Source organism: Rattus norvegicus, chromosome 20 (genome assembly GCF_021556685.1).
Source record: "Rattus norvegicus strain SHRSP/BbbUtx chromosome 20, alternate assembly SHRSP_T2T, whole genome shotgun sequence".
Classification (NCBI taxonomy): Eukaryota; Metazoa; Chordata; class Mammalia; order Rodentia; family Muridae; genus Rattus; species Rattus norvegicus.
Genome location: NC_141553.1, coordinates 30,269,595 through 30,293,965, shown reverse-complemented (window position 1 = coordinate 30,293,965; position 24,371 = coordinate 30,269,595). Strand labels below are relative to the sequence as shown.

The window sequence follows — 24,371 nt, the reverse complement described above, 5'->3', positions numbered from 1 at the left end:
TTTGGGAAGTGGAACAAACCCCAATTGAGAAAGTGCCTCCATCAGATTGCCTATAAGCACGTGTGTAGGGCATTTTCTTGAGTGATGATTGATAGGGGAGGGCCCGCCCACTGTGGGTGGCTCCATCCCTAGGCTGGTGGTCCTGGGTTTGATAAGAAAGCAGGCTGAGGGGGCTGGGGATTTAGCTCAGTGGTAGAGCACTTACCTAGGAAGCGCAAGGCCCTGGGTTCGGTCCCCAGCTCCGAAAAAAAGAACAAAAAAAAAAAAAAAAAAAAAAAAAAAAAAGAAAGCAGGCTGAGGAAATCATGGGGAATGAACCAGTAAGCAGCGTGCCTCAATGCCCTCTGCTTCAGTTCCTGCCTTAAGTTCAAGTCCTGATTTCCTTTCATGATGGCCTGTGACCAGGAAATGTCATCTTAAATAAACCCTTTCCCCCTTTGTTCACTAGGACAGGATTGAACCAGGGCCTTCCATGTGCCAGGCTAGCATTCCACCACTGAGCGGCAGAACTCTCTGATATGTAATTGACGGTGCCGCAAGATGACTTTGATTAAAAGTTTTTCTTTTTTTTTTTTCTTTTTCTTTTTCTTTTTTTCAGAGCTGGGGACTGAATCCAGGGCCTTGCGCTTGCTAGGCAAGCGCTCTACCACTGAGCTAAATCCCCAACCCCTAAAAGTTTTTCTTAAGATTTACTTTTATTTCATGCTTATGGGTGTTTTGCCTATGTGTCTGTGCTCACCACACACATGCAGTGCCCAGGGAAACCAGAAGAGGGCATGGGGCCCCTGGACCTGGAGTTACAGATGGTTGTGAGCCACCATATGGATGTTGGGAATCGAACCCAAGTTCTCTGGATGAGCAGCCAGGGCTCTAACCACTGGGCAATCGCCCCAACCCTCCAGATGACTCTGAACCAAGGAATACAGTGTAAGCACTGTGCACATAGCTGCTAGGCTGCATCGTTAGCCAGTAGCGGCAAAGAGAAGAAAAAAAAAAAAAAACCCAGCATGTGTTTCATATAAACAGTTTTTCTCAGATTTTCAGCTCACAGATGGTTAAGCCTACAGGTGCTAAGCCTTCTGACACGGAGCTGGCTGCCACATGCGGCACTCAGACAGGATTTTCAACAGCCCAACCTACCAGAGACACATGGGAGAAGACAATGACCAGGAGCCACTCCAGATGCCCGGGGCCCAGTATCTACCTTAACTGAGGTGCCTCAGTTGTCTCTCCCTTCTCTTTGTCCTCTGGACAAGCTGTCACCTCAGGGTTCACATACAGTACTGACCCCAGCCCTGTGGAGGAGAAAGGCTGTGCCCTGGTGCTGAGGGACCTGAAAAGTCACATTAAGGGTCACTTCTCCTGAGGCTGGAAAGATGGCTCAGAAGTTAAGAGCACCTTCCAGAGGACCGGGGTTTAATTCCCACACAGCAGCTTGCAACTGTGTGATTCCAGTTCCAGAGGAGGATCTGACACCCTCACACAGACAGACATGAAGGCACAACACCAATACATCCTGGGTTCGGTCCTCAGCTCCGAGAAAAAGAAAACAAAACAAAACAAAACACCAGTACATGTGGAGCAGAAATAGATAAACAAATAAGAGTTATTTCTCATGGGAGCTGGAGAGATGGGTCAGTGGTTAGAGTCCTGTCTGCTCTTCCAGAGGACCTGTGTTTGATGCCCAGGACCCACATGGCAGCTCACACTGTCTGTAACCCCAGTCCTGGAGGATACAACGCTCTCTTTTGCCTTCTGTATTCAATGGTTATGCACTTGGTGTAGATTCATATGCGGGCTCATAGACATACAGGCAGGCTCATACACATACATACAGGCTCATACACACACATGCAGGCTCATATATACACAAACATGCAGGTTCATACACATACATGCAGGCTCATGCACATACATGCAGGCTCATACACACACATGCAGGCTCATACACATACATGCAGGCTCATACACATACATGCAGGCTCATATATACACATACATGCAAACTCATATATACAAATACTTGCAGGATCATACATACACATACATGCAGGCTCATACACATAACATGCAGGCTCATACACATACATGCAGGCTCATACACATACATGCAGGCTCATACACATAACATGCAGGCTCATACACATACATGCAGGCTCATACACATAACATGTAGGCTCATACACATAACATGCAGGCTCATACACATACACTCAGACTCATACATATACACTCAGACTCATACATGTAATTCAGGCTCGTAAACATAAAGAGGTCCTCTCCTTGCAGGTGGCTGTCAGCTGTCAGGAAAGTATTGTGAGATTTGAATCCTATGGTTTGGGTGTGGCTAATAGAGGCTGCAGCCCCCATAGGATAAGCCTCAGGCTTATGGCATGTGAGTTCAGAAAAGTGCCTTCACTATACAGCAAAACACTTTCTTTCTATGATGTCTTTGCTCTGGAGGATGGGAGGAAACTGGGCCCTGGGCGTCACTGTCATGTCTTGCGGTGGGGATTGGCAGGGTCTGTGTGTCCACAGCAGGCACCAGGCTTTGATCTCCGGACTCAGCTGGATCTAGTGCTAGGCTTTTTGGTCTCCGTACTTGGTTGGATTCAGACACAGGCGCCAGGAAAGCCGATGGTGGAAGCCCAATGCTGGCTGCTCTGAGGTTTGCACATTCATATACGGGGCCACTGCCAGCTCTGGGCACTGGGAAGACAGGCTGAGGCTGGGCTCTGTGCTGGAGGCAGCTTCTAATTCATGGCTCTGAGCCTGCAGTCTAGTCCTCTGCTGGCTCATCCTGTCTTCCCTCCTGCCCCATCCCGCAACCCCCAGACTTAGAAGTGAGGACTTAGAAGGATGACTCCTCACTGCTTAGTGAACAGTGGACAGCTGCCTCTTCATGGCCTGTGTTATTTTCCACATGCGTGAGAAAGAACAGGTATACATAAACAGCACAGGACACAGGAACGGTGGAACATGGTCAGGCATGAGACCATCCCACTCCCAGGGAGCCTTGCAGGCAGCCATCGGAGGGACCACGAAGTGTCACTACTAACAGTGCCTCCGGGCTCGTGTGGCTCATTCGTGGTTCCCAGACATTTATATCGGGTGGCCTTCTAACAGGCACTGTATTTCCATCCTGCAGAAAAAGAAACAGGTTCTCTAAGGAGCTTCATGCTGCGCCCCAAGCCAGCCGGGAGATTAGGATAGAACAGAGCGGAAGGGCAGAGACCTAGGTTCAACCCCCAGCACTGACCTCAGACAACCATCTGTAACTCCAGTCCCAGTGGATCCAATGCCATCTCCTGGCCTCTGTGGGAACTGCATGCTGTCAGCACACAGACATCCTTGCAGGCAAAAACACTCTTACATAAGATTACACACTAAGAACAACAACCAAAGCAAAAGAGCAAAAAGCAAACAAAGCAACAACAAAAAACAAGCTGGGATTTGAACCCGGGACTCCAAGCAGCTGCTTTATTATTGCCTACATTGAGTGGCTGAGGAAAACATTTCTTCATAAGGCTCTCAGCTGCTGTCTGGGATTGTCACAGCATTGGTGGCATGTTCTATAGAATCACAGTTAAAGACAGAACATTTTTCCAGGAAGCCAACAAGGCACAAACAATGTGTTCTGTGTGACCCCAGCTTTGTAAACTAGCACACAGGCGTGCACATGTGACAGTAAGTCAGCAGACTTTGGGCATTATTTAGTTGGTTGCTAAGTGATTTAATTTTCTTCTTCTGTATGTGTGTGTGTGTGTGTTTACATTGAAATATTTTGTTTCTTTATTTTAAGCTTTTAAAAAAGCCTTTGTGCCTGAGTTGTGTGTGTGTGTGTGTGTGTGTGTGTGTGTGTGTGTGTGTGTGTAGCCCTAGCTGTCCTTGAACTCACTCTATAGAGTAGGCTGGCTTGAAACTCAGAGATCTGCCTGCCTCCACAGAGCTTGGCTGCTAGGCTGTTTGACTGCGCTTACCCCAAGCCATCACCGAGTGGGTGTTGGACTGTGGGGAAGCCGCGGGACACTGCTTCAGCGGTGGGGAAGCGTGGTCTGAGCACAGGACACAGCTAGAGCTGGCTCAGGGTCCCTGAATCTACAAGGAGGCTGGGGCTGACAGTTCTCAGGTTCTTGGGCATCCAGGTGCCTCTGGAATGCCGCAGAAGAGTGGGGGCAGGGGGCTGCAGGGCTGAATCTAGCCCTGGGGCAGGCAGGAAAAAGTGGGGGAACTCCAGCTAGTCTTTTGGGGGAGAATCTTTGGTTTGCCAGTGGTGGGCTGCAGGCTTAGTGGTGGCTGCCACTGGGAGTGGGAGAGGCGTCTCTGTGGACAAAGGTCTTCTCTGTGGCTACCCACAGCGTATACCAATGAAAAGAGACAGTCCATGGTTTTAAGGCATTTATTGTCATGGTGGAAAGTGGATAGGTAAAACCGTACCCCACTTCTCAACATGGTCCTGAGACTAAATACCTTTTGCAGGGAGGAGTGTCTAGGAAGGAAAGCTCATTGGCTAAGCTTCCAGACCTTTAGGTACCTCATTAGAATGGAGATCTGTCTTGAGCCTACATGACCTGTGGTCAGGTCCTCTTCCTGTGGAGGGGATTGGGGTGTATCTCTTACGTGACTGATGGCCACAAATTGTTGTAAAATAAAAATTCTGTCTTTATCTCCACTAGGCCTGTCACTGCAGTGCCCCAAGATATCTGCTAGATACCTTAATCTCAGTCAGCAAAGCCTCTCACCCAGTTTGCTCCATCCCCTATCACACTGCCGAAGGCCTCTCTGAACCTGGCAGCAACCTCTCTGCCTATCTAGTTCCCAAGGCAGGTTTCCATGCCAGAAACACACATCCCAACTCCACGGTGGCCCAGTGTCTCCAGCCACTGCACACTTTCCTACACTCAAACCGTCACATAAAAGATCACACAACACAATAACCTTTGACCCAGTTGGTAAGATATAATTGCCCACCTAAACATACAAAGCCCAGTACACATCCATCCCTTAAGAACATTAATAACAACCTGTAAATACACAGACTGGAATCTTAACGTCAGCTTCCATTTTCTCTCCACCGTGACTACTCTCTCTCTGTCCTTCCAGTCTTTCCTCTCTTTCTGTTCCAGTCTCTTCCTCTTCCTTCAAATTTTTCTCCCACCCATCCTTCCTTCTCATCCAATGACAGGCCTCCTTCTATCCTGTTCCTGCCCTCGCCTGTATTTTACAAATTAAATGGGAGAAGGTTCTGATAAGGTCACCTGAGTCCTGAGTACTAACTAGGCAGCCATCCTTGGGGCAGTGGGATTAGCATCAAAATACAGATAACTCCAGGGCAAACCACAACAACAAATCTATGGAGGGCTGTGGCTAGTGATGGGCCTAGCTTCCCCCAGTCAGGCAAAATGCCTACCTTCCCTTTCAGGGTCACCGGGGTTGCAAGCCTTTGCTCAACCAGGAACCAGGGTGCCTTTCACGGTCCCACAGGAGATAGCATACTATGTCAGAGCCTGGTCTGACGTGTGGCATACAGTAGGTCCCCTGCAGGAAGTTTGCTACCTTTATACTGTTCTGTCCTTGTAGGTGGATGAAATCTACCATGATGAATCGCTGGGGGCCCACGTGAACATTGCCCTTGTCCGCCTGATCATGGTGGGCTACCGACAGGTGAGGCCCTGCTGCCTGGAAGGGAGGCAGGGTGGATGGCCAGCAGAATTGCCTGCAAAATCACCACCCAAAGACCCATCGGACCTGCTGCTTGGTGGGAGGCAATGGGGTGGGTCTTGTAATCGGAAAACTGAAAGTCCTATGTCGGGGCGGAGGCTACTCTCCTTGAGTAGTCCCTTGGGGATGGGGCAGTGATGGAGACCAAGGCTGTCACTCTTGAACTTCATTGTTGAACTTAAGGACCCTGACCTCTGCAGCCTTAGACCAGGACCTTGTGCTAGTGAGCTCTAGGAGAGGTGCTGTGACCCTAGGCCTCGGTGGTCTCCCTTTGGGGAGAGCTCCGTTGGAGTCCAAGGGTCTCTGACCTTTCCATTGTTGGTACCCTCCTGCTCCTCCCACAGTCCCTGAGCCTGATCGAGCGAGGGAACCCAGCACGCAGCCTGGAGCAGGTGTGTCGCTGGGCACACTCCCAGCAGCGCCAGGACCCTAGCCACACTGAACATCACGACCACGTCATCTTCCTCACCCGCCAGAACTTCGGCCCCTCAGGTATGCAAGGTGTTATTCTTAACCATGGCCCGGTGTGAGCAGCCTGCAGGGCTGGAGCTTCAAGGTTGGACCTGGAGAGCAATGTTCTCTCTGTGGGACCCACCCCACGGAAGAAGAGGAGACAGAACCTGGTCGGACAGAAGGGTAAGCGTTGCAACGTAAGGACTGTGACCAGGGAAAGCATCTCATTTCAGTGGCTGCTGTCTCGGTCCTGCCTGTAGCCTGCATGTTCCTGCCCCCAGCTGCTCAGGGACCTCAGCTGGGCTCCTGCTTACTCCAGACTGTGAGCACTTGGTGGTAGGAATGGAAATCTACCACCAAGGAATGTGCCACTGCATGGATCCGGAAGCTCTTCCGTTTCTGGATTCTCCCAAGTTGCAAATGGTGGCGGGGAAACCTTAATATTTACCATCCTCTGTTTCCCAGTTGCTCGGTGGGTAGAGAGGTACCCAGGAATCCAAGACAGCATTGACAACTGTAAGCCATCTGTGTATGTACGGCTTTGATCGTAGTTCTCATGTGGGGAAACTGAGGCACGAGGTGGTGAAGAGACTTGCCTATGCCTCTTCCCAGGCAGGGACAGACCTGATGCCTCACTGGCTCTTCAGATCTCAGGGTTTGGGGATATCTTCCCGGTCCAGTGGTAGAAATGAGTCAGCTAACTCGCCTACCCATAGGGTTGCCTGTCTAAACCACCAGGTCTCAGATGTGTATAGCAGACGTGTGTACATGCACATGTACACACACGTGCACATACACAGAGACACCGTACACACATGTACGATCACACTGAGACATCAGACATAAGTACACATGTGGACAGGATACAGATAGGCACACATGTGGGAACAGCATGGTCTATAGCGCTGACCCCAGGGCTTCAGGCTGCCTCTTCCCCCCGCACCATAGTACTGTGCTCCCCAAGCCCTGTCAAAATGGACTGTGAAATCAGCACAACTAAGTCAAGGAGAGCTCGCTGGTCACTGCAGGCCCAGGCAAGGAGTCCTCCCCATGGACTTCCATCTCCAGATTGTCCCAGCCTGCACTCCTGCTGCAAGCGGGGTCTGGTCGATTGTTTTTTGCTACTCTGAGGAAGGATTGCACGGACCCTTGCAAGCTTAGTCTAGGCTTCATCATTGAGCCACAGCCCTCAGCCTTAGAGTCACCCTTAAAGTCAGACCCACAGCTCGCAGGCCTTCACTCAGCGGTGTTTACTGACCCCCTTACTGCTTGTTCTCTTCCCATGTGGCCCATCTACACCTTGGCCTGTGTCTCCCCAAATTCTGGAGAGTTATCTTGCCTGTTCTCCAGCTTGGTGGCCTTCAGAAGTCACTCTCTCTGTCTCTTTCTCTGGGCCTGTCAAACCTCCCAGGGGGAGTCTTCCTTTCCTTCACTCTTCCTAGAACCCTTGATCCTTGAACTGTGCTCCTTGGCCACACCTGCACTCTGTCCCTGCCTTCTGAGTTAGACCCTCCCTAATGATGGGGCATGTTGGGTGTAGGGATGCTATCTTAGTCTTGTTTTTCCCATGGTATCTAAAGAGAATTTACCCCTCCTCCTCTTCCTCTTCCTCCTCCTCTTCCTCCTCCTCCTCCTTCTCTCCCTCCTCTTCATCCCCTTCTCTTGCTCCTCCTCCTCTTCTCTCCCTTCTTCTCTCTTTCTCCTCCTCCCCTTCCTCCTCCCTCCCTCCTCTTCTGTCCTCTTCCTCTTCCTTCTTCCCCCTCCTCCCCCTCTTCTTCTCTCTTCTCTCTTTTTCCTCCTCCTCCTCCCCCTCCTCCCTCACCTCTCCCCTCCTCTCCTTCCTCTTCCCCCTCCTCTTCTCTGTTCCTCCCCCTTCTTTTTCTCTTTCCTCCTCCTCTTTTCTTTCTCATCTTCCCCCTCCCCTTCTCCTTTGTTGTCCTTAAGATGTGTCTCTCCATGTTGCCTAGGCTGGTCTTAAACTCCTGGCCTCATGTGGCCTTCCTGCCTTAGTCTCAAGAGCGGCTGGGGTTACAGGCTGGTGCCGTTCTACCCAGCTCCCCGCAGTACCCAACACAGGGCCATCCCTAACCTCTACACGGACAGTGTTCTGGGATTGTTTGTGGACTGGCTCACAGAAGTGGAGTATGTGGAGGCTTGGGTCTCACCTGGAAGTCCCACTTGTTCAGAGACATTGTTGCTGTGCTACGTGGAAAACTGTAGGCCAAGAACAAGCCCTAATCCTGGGCCAGGGTGACAGACAGCTCATGCTTGTTCTCTGGGAAGAGATTTTTGAGACCCTTTCTCCTCCAGGAACCTCCAACACCCACCAGGTTGGGATGTCTCTGCATCGTTCAGGCTGGGAGCACAGGCCAATACACCCCATCGGACCTGTCTGTGACCTCTCTCCTTCTCTCTGGCAGGGTACGCACCTGTTACTGGCATGTGCCACCCCCTAAGGAGCTGTGCCCTCAACCACGAGGATGGCTTCTCCTCAGCTTTTGTCGTGGCTCATGAGACAGGTCATGTGTAAGTAGCTCTGTCAGGGTGTGCTTAGGAGTGGCTCTAGGGCTCTGGGTCAAGTATTAAGCTCCAAGGGGGCTTGAGGGTAGAAGGCCAGGCCAGGTTCTGTCCTGACATATGATATCTACCAGCTGCCCATGGATGTGGGGGACACATGTGCCCTGGCTTTTGCCAAGCTGGTAGCAGATTGCCTGTCATAGGTTAGACCTGCTCTCTGGGTGGTCTATCCTTGCCATTTCTCCATTCTGTCTTCATCCAAGCATCCTCTAGAGACCGCTTCCAGCTTGCTGTGGCTTGTGCCTACTGAGAGACTGGCCCAAGCCCACAAACAGGCACGATTTGAGCCCAGACAGTGAGCCAGGAGAGACTGGCAACCAGTTCTGCTCGGATGCTGTTTAGATCACATTGATTCACTCCCCAACAAGGTTTTATTCTTTTGGTTTGTGGGTTTGTTTTCTGAGACAGGGTCTCATATAACCCCAATTAGTCTCAAACTACCCGAGGATGTGCTTGAACTCTGGATCCTCCTGCTTCAGATTAGACTCATTCTGGGATTATAGACATGTGCCGCCTCACCTGGCGTCATTCAGTATTTATTGAGCACCTGTCATGTGCTGGGGTTTGACTTGCTGCAAAAGACAGTAGGTATCCACTCTTTCCGAAATAGAGACCCCTCACTGTAGAGAGGCAACGTCAAACTTAGAGGTCTATGTTGTGTCTACCTAATGGTCAGGGGCCCATGGCACTGGAAGTATTTAAGAAGAGTCTTGAATATCAGTTTTAAAGAACAAAGTTTTAAATTTAAACTTTCATGGGTACCTATTATGTGTAGAATCCTATGCAGAGGGAGGGTTGGTTTCAGACAGAGTCTCACTGCGCTCTGGCTAGCCTCGAAATCACTAAGTAGATCAGACTGCCTCAAACTCACAGAGATCTGCCCGCTCTGCCTCCCGAGAGGTGGATTAAAGGCGTGTGCTACAGGCGCATCCACTGGGGAGAGTTTTTAATAAGAAGCTCACACGCTGAAGGGTTCCATGGGTGAGACCGACTGGATCAAACTTAACAACATTAGACCCTGCATGCAGAAGCCTTTCTGGTGCCCCAAGGCAAGAGGTATCGATAGCAGAGCGGGTGGCTCTAGAGGTCAAGTCATGTGTGGCTGCCGGAGTTGGTGCAGTACAATAGTACCCTCTACAGGAACCTTCTACCCGGGCCAGCAATGGGTCCGGGGATGGGCCTGCCAGCTTGATGAACAGTCACATGGTGGGGAGGGTGTGCAGAAGGAACAGGATGTACACCCTCCCCAGTCCTATCCATGGGCTGGGCAGGTATGTCCGTGGGCTGTGGGAATGATGGGAAAAGAGACGAGGAAGGTGAGAGGCCATTGGCGTCCCAGCTGGGCTCTCCTCAAGAACCGAGATGTGGATAAGGTCTGAGGGAGGGATGGGTCTCCAGGAGGATAGAGTATGGAGAAGAGCAGAGGCAGGGTTAGGAACTGAGGCTAACAGGCCAGTCTGAGTTCCTGGTCAAGGCAGGGCTGGCTGTTTTTGGTCCTTCTGCCTGTCCTCAAGGGTCAGGACCCACAGCAGGACTTTCTCTCCCTCCACCCCCAGGCTTGGCATGGAGCATGATGGCCAAGGCAATGGCTGTGATGACGAGACCAGTCTGGGCAGCGTCATGGCGCCCCTGGTTCAGGCTGCCTTCCACCGCTTTCATTGGTCTCGCTGCAGCAAGCTGGAACTCAGCCGTTACCTCCCGTAGGTTACCCAGCCGCTACCTCCTGTAGGTTACCGCCACCCCAAGATAGGAACCTGTGGGCAAGCCTAGGTTACACACCTGCCCTCACCCCGCCTGCTTGGCCTGGTCATTCTGTGTCTCTTCTAACCCCCATTCCTCACCTGGCCTAAAACACCCACGTTAGCAACTCGAGGTTGTGAGTTGGTTAGTGAGCCCCCATCTCAGTGTGACCAAGGGACCAAAAATGTGGAAGTACTATTAAAAAGCGGGCTCTCTAGCCTTACGCAGATGCTAATTAGAATTCCCTGTGGGTTGGGCCTGGGAATCTGGGTTCATTAAAGGTGCAAACACCATGCATGCTACAAGTGGAGAACTTAAGCTTCAGTTCCCCAGGGCCCCAGAGATAGGGGTTGGGGTGGGGTGGGCGCACCAGGAAGTGGAGGACAGGTATTCAAAGCAGACAGAGTCAGGGATACTAGTCACTGACCTTCCATAGCAGCTGGCTAGCACTGTCTACCCAGCGTACATCCTGTGTGGTAGATACACTTAGGCTCAGGCGGTGTGGCCTCAAATTATCTACAAATCCACCCCCAATCTTAATCCACAGTGCATCCCTTTTATTTGGGCAAAATCAATACCCCAAACCACATATCAGCTGAATCTATGAGGCCATAGTCACCAGGGGACATAACTCTGACCCCACCATGCAGGGATGACCCTTGGTTCTGGCAGTCAGCTTGATCCACCCTGAGTTCTTTAGGCGTGCCTGTGGATGTGAGTAGAATCCTTCTGCTCAATGACCGCCTAGGAAGAAGGATGCTGTGATAGCCGATCGCCCTTAGAATAGACAGCTGGGACCCACGACAGCAGGCACAAAGTCCTATAGACCTTCCTTGCCTATTAAAAGCCCCAACTTGGGAAAGGAAGGGTTAGGATGTACAGGCCTAGGGCTGGCTCACTTCCCCTGTCCCTGCTGCAGATCCTACAATTGCCTCCTTGATGACCCCTTCGAGCGCACCTGGCCCCAGCCCCCGGAACTGCCCGGGATCGACTACTCCATGGACGAGCAGTGCCGGTTCGACTTTGGCACTGGGTACCACACCTGCTTGGCTGTGAGTAGGCTGTGTGCCAGGCTTACGTGACCCAGGCTTTTCCTTTACCGGATACCGTCAACCCTGCAAGCCGTGGGCCCAGGGATGCATTTGCAGCTTAGTTCCAGCCACCTACACAGGGGTGGGGTCGGGTGGGGCAGGGTGCACGCTCCATCCAGTCCCACCTGTAAGCCGCCTGGAGAAGATGGAAGGAGTGAGGCAGAGAGGGCAAGCAGCCATTGATTTGCCCTGGCTGGTCTGGTCCCTTGAGGGGTTTCCCTGTGATGGGTCAGGCCAGGGTCTGAGCCATGGGCAAGAAGAGAGCTCCCACCTCTGAACACTGTAGTGGGGCATGGTGTCTGGAAGTCTTCTCTCTATGGGGTCATCTCCATGTCTCCGTTGTGCTGCTGAAGGCCATAGATGCCAGAGAACATAGCCCTGCTCCTGCTGTTCAGGACAGGGCAAAGGGCGACCTGAAGATTGGAGGTCAGCATGATCTACCCTGAAGGGACCCACACAAGGGGACATCTCAGGGTAGAGACATCTACAGAATAGGCTTCTGTGACTCTAGTACTTCGTACGTCCACCCAGAGAATAAAGCCTCCCTCTGCTCCCCTCTGCAAGATAGGATGCCCTGCTTGGTAACATGGAACCCTCGTGTGGTCACCTTTCCCTCTTTCTAGGCCACACGGGGACATGCGGCCTGACAACACTGCTTTAGAGCTGAGGAGCAGGGTGTGGACTTCAGTGCCTGTGTGCCTGAAGGGACACCTGAGGGACACCTGTCTGCCTTAGAGGGGATGCTAAGAAAGTACTAATGAAATTAGGGGCATCCCTCCTGACTGGCACGAGGTGCTTGACCTCTGACCTCACTGGGTATCCAAATTATAAGGAGATGGGGGAGGGAGTCGAAACTTCATGTGAATCTATTCAAATCTCCGCCCCCCCCCATGCCCAAGGATCAGGGGCAGCCTGGATGCAGACCTCTGCCGAGCCTCCAAGTTTTAGTGACGTTTGACAGCGCATGTGGTTCTGGCTACCTTCTAGCACCCTGCATCCCCACAATCACCACGCCTTCTGTTCTCTCTACCACTACTCACCTCATCCCCCTGCCCCACAGTTCAGAACCTTTGAACCCTGCAAGCAGCTGTGGTGCAGCCACCCCGACAACCCATACTTCTGCAAGACCAAGAAGGGGCCTCCACTGGATGGGACAGAGTGTGCACCAGGCAAGGTACCTGCGGGGGGCTGTGCAGGAAGTGACCCTCCCCCTAAGGTGTGGAGCATCCGTCACTGGCACGGATGTAGGTGACAGGGCCCCACTCTTGTTTTGTGGATAGTCTACATGCCTAGAGTCTTCTCATGACCTCAACACGTCCACCTTGCCCTTCCCCCCTTGGCCTCTATGGTCAGCCTGGGTTAGCATGGTCTCTTGAGCTACAGCCCGCACACTTCCTGTCACTGTACAGATAAGATGACTAAACCCCAGATGGGCTAAGGAAACGGTCAGGCCACACAGAGATGATTAGCAGAGAGGGAGAAAGGGAAGAGGAATCCAGCGACCTTACACCCTGCTCCCTGGCTGCCTCTTCCCTACCCCACAGATCTTCTCTCTTCTTCCTCAACCTTCATGTGTTCATGTGTTCCTTCATGTGTTTCTGGGTGTGTGTTTGCTTCCTTGGGCCTGCATGGTTCAGAGGATTCCCTGGCTGGTCTGAGAGCCCTTAGCTGTTCTATTTAAAATCCCAGTTCCTCCCCTGTCACAGTCCTGCATTTGAGTTAACCAGTGCGTCTCCATCTTGACTACATGTGGAAGCCTTCTGGGGAGCCTTAAACAACCCTCCCGCCCCGTCACTGTGGAGATGACCACAGCAGGTACAAAGGATTTGGGGGATGGTAGTGACAGGAGTTCAGCTGTGGTGAAGGCTATACACCTCTGGATCGTAAGGATGTTGAATTGCATGCTCAAAATGAGTGACTCCCATGGTGTGTAAATCACACCTCATTCTAAACATCCACCTTCTAGTCTTTATCTTACATGTGTGAGTACACTGTAGCTGTCTTCAGACACCAGAAGAGGGCATCGGATCCCATTACAGATGGTTGTGAGCCACCATATGGTTGCTGGTTGAACTCAGGACCTCTGGAAGAGCAGTCAGTGCTCTTAACCGCTGAGCCAACTCTCCAGCCCCTATACCCTCTGTTCATAGGGCCATTTAACTGAGGTCCAGCCAAGTGAAGTGGCCACACACATCTTGCAGCAGCTGAGCTGGGATTCAAAGCCAGGTGTCTCAGATTCCATGCATCTGTCCCTGTTGCAGTAACCTCTCCAACCGGAATATGCCCGCGCAAAGAAAACCCAACTCGATTACTATGAGTACAAGGTCTCGCCTAGATTGGGCAGATCTACCGCTACGCTATCCTATTCTCCAGCTCTGAAATCCCTCATAACTTGCAGTTTTTCCAGGCCATGTCTTCAGCTCCCTCTTCCTCCTTCTCCTCCAACCCCTTCTCTCTCCTCCTCCCCTCCAACTTCTCTTCCCCAGCCCAAATCATGGCTCTCACCTTTATTTTGCAAATTAAATGGGGAGAAGGTTCTGATAAGGTCACCTGAGTCCTGAGTATGTGACTAGGCAGCTGTCCTTGGGGCAGCAGAATTAGCATCAAAATACAGGTAACTCCGGGGCAAACCACAACATGTCCCTTGGCTACAGGCCATACATAGGGTTGGCTCATATATATGTCTCTGGTCATTTCAGGGTACAGTTAGCTTCAGAGGGGATGAGACGACGTCTTTTTTCCCCCTCAGTCCCACCCACACCAAATAGGTGGATGCATGAAATAGCACCCCTTCTGGGATATCATTGACTAATGTTTGCCATCTGGGGAGGGCTGTGTGTGCTGCTGTTGACTGAGGTGCTGTTCCCAGCATGGCATTGGAGAAGAATGGCTATGCCCAGGATGGCAAGCCCTTTGTCGGAGATGGCTCAGCTGCTTATATCCCAGTAGGACTGGGAGCCTGTCCAGTTCATTCCCCAGGATAATCTCTCAATGGCTCTTGCTCTCCCTCTCCGCCCCCCCCCCAGGGGGGCCTTGCTGTAGTATCCATTAGCTATGCTTTGTGTCCCAAGGAACACCCCGATGCAGGCTCCACTGTGGTGGCCCAGGGTGACCATATGTCCTGTGCTCCACCCTAGTGGTGCTTCAAAGGCCATTGTGTCTGGAAGTCGCCAGAGCAGACTTATGGCCAGGACGGAGGCTGGAGCTCCTGGACCAACTTCGGCTCATGTTCTCGGTCATGCGGAGGTGGGGTGCGGTCCCGAAGCCGGAGCTGCGACAACCCTCCGTGAGTGCTGTGGTCTGGGTAGAGGTGGGCAGGACAGAGGATGCCACTTATGTGGGGGAAAGACAGAAGGGAAGGCAGAAGGTGGGCTGGGCGTAGGAGAGTGGCCCTTACAGACAGTAACGTGATTCCTGGATAAGGACCCAGAATGTCTGAGCAAGGCAGTTTGCTAGTGAGCCACTGGGGCTGAATTCTGGAAATGCGCCTGAGATAATGTTTCAATTTGTCCAGAGGAGTTCCCAGAGAAACGGGGTAGGTTCAAGAGACCCTGCCGGGTACTCAGAGACCCCCCATCACCCCAATCCTTTGGTGAAACTTTGAGTAAACACCAGTTCCCATGAACTAACACACGATCAAGTTTGCTTTTTGCCACATATGTAAACTGCCCCCACACGCCCCTTTTTAACTTCTGCCGCCTACCATTAGTACCTCCGTTCCCCACCTCAGTATCCAGAAGAGACACTTGTCTCTCCCTTTCAGTCATCTTGGTAGGATCCCCTCCCCTACTTCATGGAATGTCTGAGCCCCAGTTTCCTACAGTCCTCTTCTCCCAGGGTGAGCTGCTTGCTTCGTACGCCCCAAGGAGGAATGGGTAAACTACTTGAAGCGGCCATAGGTATGCCCCTGACCTACAGACTTCCACAGGGCCTGGCCCAGGCCCTCCATGCACCAAATGGCAGAATGAACACCCATGGTAATAGGTCACAGGGCCACAGTGGACCCAGAACCCTTAGAAATAGCAGTCATTTGGGGCTCACTGGATAAAGTACTTGCCATGCAAGTTAGACAGGAGTTGACATTCCCTAAACCTACATAAAGGTCGAAAAGTCTGGAGGCTGGAGAGATGGCTCAGTGGTTGAGAGCACTGGCTGTTCTTTCGGCGGACCTGGGTTCAATTCCCAGCACCCACATGGTGGCTCAAAATTGGTTGTAACTCCAGCTCCAGGAGACCCAACACCCTCACACAGGCATGCCTACAGGGAAGACACCAATTCATATAAAGTAAAAATAAGTCAATCATTTTTTAAAAAGCCTGGCAAGTGCGATGACTTCTTATAGTCCTAGCGTCTGGGAGATGGGGATGCAGGCAGGCTGAGAAGACGAGCCAGACTCATCAAACTCCAGGTTCAACCTGAGACCCTGCCTCAATGAATAAAGTCAAAAGCGAGGACACCCAGTGTCAACCTAGGGCCACCGTGCACATGTACACACATGCACATCCGTACACTTGTGACCATGCATACACACACGCTCACCACACACTCAGGCACATCCAGAAAGGCGGGCAATGGTTATTGGTGGTATGCCATTTACAGATTGGTGGCTTGCTGTCACCATAGCACCCAGTGTCTGTGTTAACCAGGCTGACCTTATACAAATGACAGCGAGCACGGACTCCCTTGTAATTTTCCTCCATTGGAGATGCAAAAGCCAAGGTGGTGGGAAGGTGTCACGTTGCCTACCCTGACACACCACCTTGCGTTTGCCAGTGAGTCCTCCCCTTGATCGACTCTCCTGTTTATGTTTGCAATACCTGTTGTAATAAATATTTAATCTCAGTTGGGGGTTTCTACCCCACCTTAGATCATTCAGTCCCCAGATAAAAAACACACAACCTTCATATTTATGATATCTTTAAAGCCCTAGAACTGTGCAGACATCTATCCCCTGAGCTATGGGTATCTACTTCCCCATCAATAACTTGTAACTCATCATGTTCCCTCTGGGCCGCTCTGAACCCCAGGTGGACAGCCCTCATGGCCATGTTTTCAGGACCCACCTACCCCATGGCATCCTCTCTTCTCTCTACCTTCTCTCCTCTCCTTTCTCTCCCTGAGGTCCTGCCTCAGACCTCAAGCCCTGAAATCCAAACCCCGCCTACCTCCCTTCTGCCCAGCTATAAGCTGTCGGCATCTTTATTTAACCAATAGTTTTAAATTAAGGAGCAAGGTCACAGTACTACTTGATGTAAGGGCGGACTCTCTCATCCATGGGGGCAACCAGGCCTTGGGGACCAATATTTAGCATTAAAATACATAGCGAAAGATCAAAACGTCAACAAATACCTTTTTGCTCTATGGTATCAGGAGGTGTCCTAAGTGCTGTGTGCAGGAGGCTGTGTGTTCAAGTGGTAATTACACCTGGAGAGTTCTCTTAGAGACTCTGAGCTGGGCACCGTTGCCTCCTGTACGTGGATAGTTTACATTGAAAGGTTTTTGTTTTGTTTTGTTTGAAATGGGGCCTCACTAGGTAGCTTTGGCCGGCCTGAAACTCAGTACGTAGACCAGGCTGGCCTCAACTCAGGGATCCATCTGCTCCTGCCTCCCAAGGGCTAGGGATTAAAAGTGTGTGCCATCACAGCCAGCTTAAAAGTCCTTTTAAAAAGATTTGTCTTTCTTTTATGTGAGCAGTTTGCCTGCGTGTTTATGTGTACTAAGTGCCTGCAGTGCCTGCATAGGCCAGAAGAGGGCACCAGATCTCTGGGAACTGGAGTGATAGACTTGTGAGCGGCCATGTGGGTGCTGGGAACTGAACCCACAGCGGTAGACAGTGGAGCCATCTTCCCCAGCTCCGTACTGACAGCCTTTTCTAATCCTCTTGACCTAATGGGGAAGAGTGTCGGTTGCTCTCCTCTGTTTTGTTACAACCAGAGATGAATTTACGACGACCCCACCTTTCAAGGGGGAAATCAAGGCAGAGCAAAGCCAAGTAACTGAACCAAGACCACAGGGTCAGAGCGTGGATGTTGGCTCTTCTGGTTCACAACCCAAGACTCTTCAGCTGCTTTTTAGTTTACTATACGCCTTTATGAGACAGGAGTGGATATGGAGAACTCTTTGTCTTGACCGAGTGCTAGCCTGCACGGTCTGCTGTAAGCACTGAAGGAATTTAAAGAATAAGAAAGACTAACAACTGACTGATGGAGAGGGCTAGCCAGTCCTTCGTCTGTCTGTACTTATGTCCTCTGCCCCCACCCCCACCCCAGGAAAATAGGGGCTAGCACTCTTCCTATGGGCGAAATAGTGAGGGGGAAAGAGGGGGTCGTAGCTCACATGTCGGAGTGCTTGCCCATGGTGCACTGCTTCAATCCCTAGAATCATATAAATTGGGAATGGTGGTGGACACCTGTAATCCCAAAGCTCAGGAGGTGGAGGATGGAAAAGGAGAGAGAGAGAGAGAGAGAGAGAGAGAGAGAGAGAGAGAGTTCAGAAGACCCTGAGTTCAGCAGACCAACGCTGTAGGTCACTATTGAGTTGAGAAATCTACTACTACTGTATGACTCAGCTGTCTCAGGTCTCATGTGGGAAGCTCTTCAGTTTCCAGCCTTCCTCCCTCCCGCCCCCCTCCCCACCCCTGACTCAATCACCTGGTCTCTCTGCCACTGCAGTCCAGCCTATGGAGGTCGCCTGTGCTCAGGGCCCATGTTTGAGTACCAGATCTGCAACAGTGAGGACTGTCCTGGGCCCTTCGAGGACTTCCGGGCCCAGCAGTGTGCCAAGCGAAACTCCTACTATACCCACCAGGATGCCAAGCACAGCTGGTTGCCCTATGAGCCGGACAGTGGTGAGTGGCCCTGCTCTGCACAACTGTTGGGTGTGTTCTTGTTCCTGTTCTCCCACCTCTCGAGGCCCAAGGACCTGGGGTGCCATGGGGAACCCATGGGCAGACCTATGTGTCAGCACCTGTGGAGTCACTGTCACTGTTGAGGTCACCCTTGGTTTGTATGTTTATAACACAAGCAACTTTCGGGCTGGAGAGATGGCTCAGTGGTTAAGAGTACTGACTGTTCTTCCAGAGATCCTGAGTTCAAATCTCAGCAACCACATGATGGCTCACAACCATCTCTAACGGGATCCAATGCCCTGTTCTGACAGCTACAGTGTACTTACATATAATAAATAAATCTTAAAAAAAAAAAAAAAGACAAGCAGCTTTCGGAGGGGGGTCCCTCTCCAGGGATGCCCATGGCCAATCCATTCATTTAGCAGTGCTGAAAGTCATTTGAAAGGCAGCTTGGTAGGAGCCTGGGAGGTGGGGGTCTCATGTTGCCCTCCCCCTCTGGCTGCTCTGGGCCTTGGAACGTGGAGTGTCTGGTGTGGGGACCCCACTGAGGCCAACACCCAGCCTTTTATTGCATGTTTAGGGAGAGTTCCTGCTGTAGCATTGGGGGAGGAATGGCCTGGTGTCTGGCTCTTCAGGCCTGAGGCTGGAAGGGCTTTGCTGGTGCAGTGGTCCCCAGCTCTTGGATCCCAGACAGCTCCTATGAGAACGATGTCAAACCTGAGCTGACATCAGCACCCTGAGCTCAGGCTCATGCAGATTTCTCCTAATACAAGGGACTTCAGAGTCTTGTCAGGGCCAGACTTCTCAGCCATGCCCTTTCGGGAGCTGGCAGAAGCAGGCAGGAGGGAGCAAGAGGGGGCAGTAGGGGGGTAGGAGGGAGTAGGAGGGGGCAGGAGGGGCAGGGGGTGCAGAAACAGGCAAGAGGGAGCAGGAGGGGAAGGAGTGGGCAAGACCTTCTTTACGCCTGGATTCTACCCATTCTGAGGATCTCACCACTCCTGTGGATGATGTGAGCTGTCCATGTGGCTGCCTGTTGGGTCCACTAGAATGATCCTGCTTCTCATCTGGAAGTGAAACCCCCACATCCACCAGGATTCTGACTCTCAATGAAGCTCTCTAAAGTGGTCTTGGATATTGTGACTCCGTACTGGAGTTCTGTGTGAGGGACCTGGTAGCCGGGTGTGGTGAGGCATACCTTTGGTCCAAGCACTTGGGAGGCAGGGTCAGGCAGATCTCTGTGTTTGAGGCCAGCCTTGAACTACAAAGTGATTTCTAGGGCAGCCAGGGCTACACAGAGAAACCCTATCTTGAAACAACAACAACAAAACTATCAAGAAGAAGAAAAGAAGAGGAGGAAGAGGAAGAAGGAGGAGGAGGAGAAAGAGGAGGAGGAGGAGGAGGAGGAAGAGAAGAAGAAGAAGAAGAAGAAGAAGAAGAAGAAGAAGAAGAAGAAGAAGAAGAAGAAGAAGAAGAAGAAGAAGAAGAAGAAGGAGGAGGAGGAGGAGGAGGAGGAGGAAGAGGAGGAGGAGGAGGAGGAGGAGGAGGAGGAGGAGAAGAAGAAGAAGAAGAAGAAGAAGAAGAAGAAGAAGAAGAAGAAGAAGAAGAAGAAGAAGAAGAAGAAGAAGAAGAAGAAGAAGAAGAAAAAATAATAATAATAAATAGTGGTAGCAGCTGCAGCAGCAGTGGAAGAAGTAGAAGTGTCCCAGTCTCTTGGGAGCAGGAGCTAACCAGGCTCCTTACAGTGAGCTTTGGGAGGCTGGCTTTTTGCAAGGCTGGCTTTGAATACCTTGCAGGTCCTCTGGGAGAGGCCTAGGCAGGCAGGGTAAGAAATCTGAGGGACAGCTGAGTGTCAGGCTTTTCCCAGGACTCCAATTCCAGGAAGTTAGCTAATCCCCCCAACGTCACTTTCTCTAAGAAACACGGCGAGTGTTTATCTGTTCTCTACAACTTCCTTTTTAGGACATTATCAGTCCATAGAGATGGGAAACGTTTCGTTTTGGCACATACAGTTCTCCTACTAGCGTGCCCAGCTAGGCTGCAGCGCCAAAGCAAGACCCGAGTGACTTTGTGGTTACAAGCATGGCTGAGCCACTCCATGTATGACCTTAAGCGCGTTACTTAGCCTCTGGTCCAGTGATTCCTCCGAGATGTTAGAACCTTTGCTGGGGTATGGCTTGGTGGTGGCGCACTTGTCTAGCATGTATGAGATCCTAGGTTTTATTCCCAGTACCACTCAGAGAGAGGGAGAGGGAGAGGGAGAGGGAGAGGGAGAGGGAGAGGGAGAGGGAGAGGGAGAGGGAGAGGGAGAGGGAGAGGGGATAGTGGGGGCTGGGAAGATAGCTTAGTTGGTAAAGTGTTTGCAAGTATGTCAACTTGAGTTGATCCCCAGACTCCACATTAAAAAGATAAGTCCTGGGCTGGAGAGATGGCTCAGAAGTTAAGAGCACCTATGACTCTTGCAGAGGACTCAGGTTTGATTCCGAGCATCATATGGTGGCTAATATCAGTCTGTGACTCCAATTCCAGGGGATCTGATGCCCTCTTCTGGCCTCCACGGGCATTGCACATACATGGTACACAAACGGGTGCACTCAAAATAACCATACATATAGAAATTTTAAAATAATAAATCTTTAGAGGGCTGGAGAGATGGCTCAGTAGTTAAGAGTGCTGACTGCTCTTCCAGAGGCCTTGAGTTCAATTCCCAGCACCCACATGGTGGCTCACAACCATCTGTAGTGGGATCTGATGGTGTGTCTGAAGACAGCTACAGTGCACTCATCATATACATAAAATAAATAAATGAATGAATGAATGAATGAATGAATGAATGAATAAATCTTTTTTTTAAAAAAGCCTGAGACATTTGCCTCAGGTCACAGGACCAACCTGTAAATGCCACAGCAGCATTCTTAAGCCAATGTCCCAGACAGAGCTCCCCTCACTGTCCCAGAGCTGGCCTTGGACTTTGTGCCTAGACCACATACTGATGGCGTCCGTCCTAAGCCATCCCCTTCCTGCCAACCCATGGGCTTAGCAGCGTCTCTCTCCTCACAGAGGCCCAGAAGTGCGAGCTCATTTGTCAGTCGGCAGACACCGGAGACGTGGTGTTTATGAACCAAGTGGTGCATGATGGGACGCGCTGCAGTTACCGAGATCCTTACAGTGTCTGTGCCCGTGGAGAGTGCGTGGTGGGTACCCCCGCAAGCTGCTCACGCTCTGCTGCCTCAGGGGCCTAGAGGGCTATGCTGCCATTTCTCGGGCCCTGGGATAAGGTATTGGCCACTACCAACCTGAGAGCAGCTAGGGCTACTGCAGAGGGGTCCCTTCCTGTCCTACACCATTAGAGAAGCGAGGTGACCCAGGCTAAGACCACCTGGGCCACAGGGTAGATTTGGGGGAGTTCTCATGCACCAGGGTTCCCCCTTCAGCCAGGACCAGGAGGGAGCAGTGGGCCAGAGAGTTGGAGGCAGGGGAGCCTCCTCCTGCTGACTTCGTCTCCACCCCCAGCCCTTTGGTTGCGACAAGGAGGTGGGATCCATGAAGACGGATGACAAGTGCGGTGTCTGCGGTGGGGACAACTCTCACTGCAGGACTGTGAAGGGGACACTGGGAAAGGCCTCCAAGCAAGCAGGTGAGCATGGGTGAGATGGCTGGGGGTGTGGCTGGGAGGTGGGGATGGGGCACTGGGGAAGGCCTCCAAGCAGGCAGGGAAGCATGGTTGGGTGTGTGTGTGTGTGTGTGTGTGTGTGTGTGTGTGTGTGTGTGTGTAGGGTTCTCCTTGACCAGTGCTGGAGAGAGGGGAGGATCCTGGAGCCTGGCTACAGACCTTACCAGTCTGCCTATGGCTGGTCCCCTATCTTCCTGGCATACTAGTATGGACTCCCAAAAGCACAGAAACTTAAAAACCATTTTGGTAGGGGATGGGGGGGGTAGGTAACATGGGAGAATGTGTGCTGAGCCATCTCTTTGAGCCTGGGGCTTTTGGTAGGAGTGAGGGAGTCATTTTCTATTCTCATTTTAAAAACAAAGTCCGGGACCTTTTCTCCACTATGAATTTCTGGTCCCTGAGTTCTTTGATTTCCACCTCTAACTTTCTGAGGCTTGCTGTAGAAGGGGAGTATTCCTTTAGGAGTCTGTGTGCAGTAAGTCTGCTCTTCTTGAAGGGTTTTTACAGCTTGGTCTTACCCTGGAGCGGGGGAGGTTGGTGACCAAGAAGGGCTTGTTTGCAAGCTTTGAATCTGTCCAAAAGAGCCATGAAGGATCTCCGTGGTTGGTCTCATCAACCATGTAGCTCTCTAGGAGATTAGGAGGGGCCAGGGGCCGGGCTAGAGAAAGCAGAAGAGGAGACCACACAAGGAAAGAAAAGCAACTCACACAGGTGGGCATCAGTGCACGTGGTAGTGACCCCTAGAGGGCACTTGGTGCTATAACATCTCATATGCCCTCCAGTCCTTGGGGGTCGGCTGGGGTGGGGAAGATTCCAACCCTGGTTTCCAGCCAAGGAAACAGGCTTCTGAAAGGTTCTGTGTTTGAGAAGCCCTTGCGTAGCCGGTGGTGACAGCAGTGTGCTGTGAGGTAGTGTTGGGTGAGGCGCATGGGGTGCTGAGCAGGGAGCCACCCTCTCAGGACTCTTTGCTTTCCTGGATGCCCCTGGGTGGCAGCGGCTCTCAAACAGGTGCAGATCCCGGCGGGCGCCAGGCACATTCAGATTGAGTTGCTGGAGAAGGCTCCCCGCCGTATTGGTGAGTACCTCGTGGGGCGGGGAGGGCCGGGAGGGTGGGGAGGGCAGGGATCCCAGAGCAGGCAGGACCTCACAGACTTAAATAAACACGGATAATCCCTTTTAGTTGTTAAATTTATGCTGAATAGCTGAACTATCACACAGTTCAGATTTATGGAGGGGAATAAGGTTAACACTGTCACCCCCGGGGCTTGTTTCTTCCCACCAGGATCAACCTTTGTTCAAATTTTTTACGTCAGCAGCTGGCTTCGTTTTAAAGTCATTTCGCAGACGGGCTCAGGCAGCTCTTGCTGCATGGCCACCACCCAAGAACATAAGAGTTAGGAGCAGCAACTGTCACAGGATCTCAGTTCTGTGGCAACGGTCATGGCTGGTTCAGCTTCTATTGGTTGCCTGATGGGTCTGTCGGGAATTCACTGGTCTAGGAAGTGTGGGTAGTATGGACAGTTGACTGAGTCTGACCCCAAAAAGAAAATCTGGGAATAGTCACTAGTTGTCTGTCCCTTGGCCATCTGCAGTAGCTAGAGAGAGAGCAGAGGGGCACTCTGCCAGCCCCTAACATTGCATTGACCCAAGTCACATGGCCCAAGCACCCATCAAAGGCTAAAAACACAGATTGTCTATTGATGAAGGAGTGGTAAAATCACAGGGCTATGAGGTATGGGCAGCCATTTCTACAGTCCACCATACGGGCCCTAGATCCCCGTAATATAACGGTACTAAAATGGAGTTACTAAAGGTGTCATGGTTGTTGTACAAACATGAAGCCAAGACAGTTTGAACATTAGATCCCCAGAGGCTGGGGAGACAGCCTAGTAGGCAGAGGGTTTTCCGTGTGAGCGTGAGAACCTAGGTTTGGCACCAGAAACCACATAAAAGCCAGCAGCGTGGTGTGTGCCTACAATTGCAGCACTAGAGCAGTGCCTGCAGAAGATCCTTGGAGCTGAACCTAGTGGAATTTCTGAGCCTTGTGTTCATCTACAGACCCTGTCTCAAAAATAGGTGGATGGATGGACGGATGGATTGATGAGATAGATAGATGATTGATAGATAGATAGATAGATAGATAGATAGATAGATAGATAGATAGATAGATGGGTAGATGGGTAGTTGGATAGATAGATAGATAGATAGATAGATAGATAGATAGATAGATAGATAGATGGGTAGATGGGTAGTTGGATAGATAGATAGATAG

General features: G+C 51.4%; 1 protein-coding gene across 2 annotated transcripts in view; it reads left to right on the top strand.

Moving 5' to 3' along the window:
* The window catches only part of Adamts14 (ADAM metallopeptidase with thrombospondin type 1 motif, 14), a 76,803-nt gene that overhangs the window by 38,169 nt on the left and 14,263 nt on the right, over positions 1–24,371 (top strand). The window contains exons 5-15 of one of the 2 annotated variants that reach the window (XR_015644787.1): positions 5,581–5,664; positions 6,066–6,213; positions 8,595–8,700; positions 10,308–10,451; positions 11,411–11,543; positions 12,643–12,756; positions 14,720–14,868; positions 18,254–18,429; positions 21,487–21,620; positions 21,940–22,063; positions 23,108–23,174. Coding sequence is in view for 1 of the 2 variants with exons in the window: in NM_001389237.1 (NP_001376166.1) it covers positions 5,581–5,664; positions 6,066–6,213; positions 8,595–8,700; positions 10,308–10,451; positions 11,411–11,543; positions 12,643–12,756; positions 14,720–14,868; positions 18,254–18,429; positions 21,487–21,620; positions 21,940–22,063; positions 23,094–23,174 (1,393 nt within the window). In the remaining variant the exon portion in view is untranslated. Of the gene's footprint in view, positions 1–5,580; positions 5,665–6,065; positions 6,214–8,594; positions 8,701–10,307; positions 10,452–11,410; positions 11,544–12,642; positions 12,757–14,719; positions 14,869–18,253; positions 18,430–21,486; positions 21,621–21,939; positions 22,064–23,093; positions 23,175–24,371 lie in introns of both variants that reach the window. The other variant, NM_001389237.1, reaches the window with a different exon arrangement.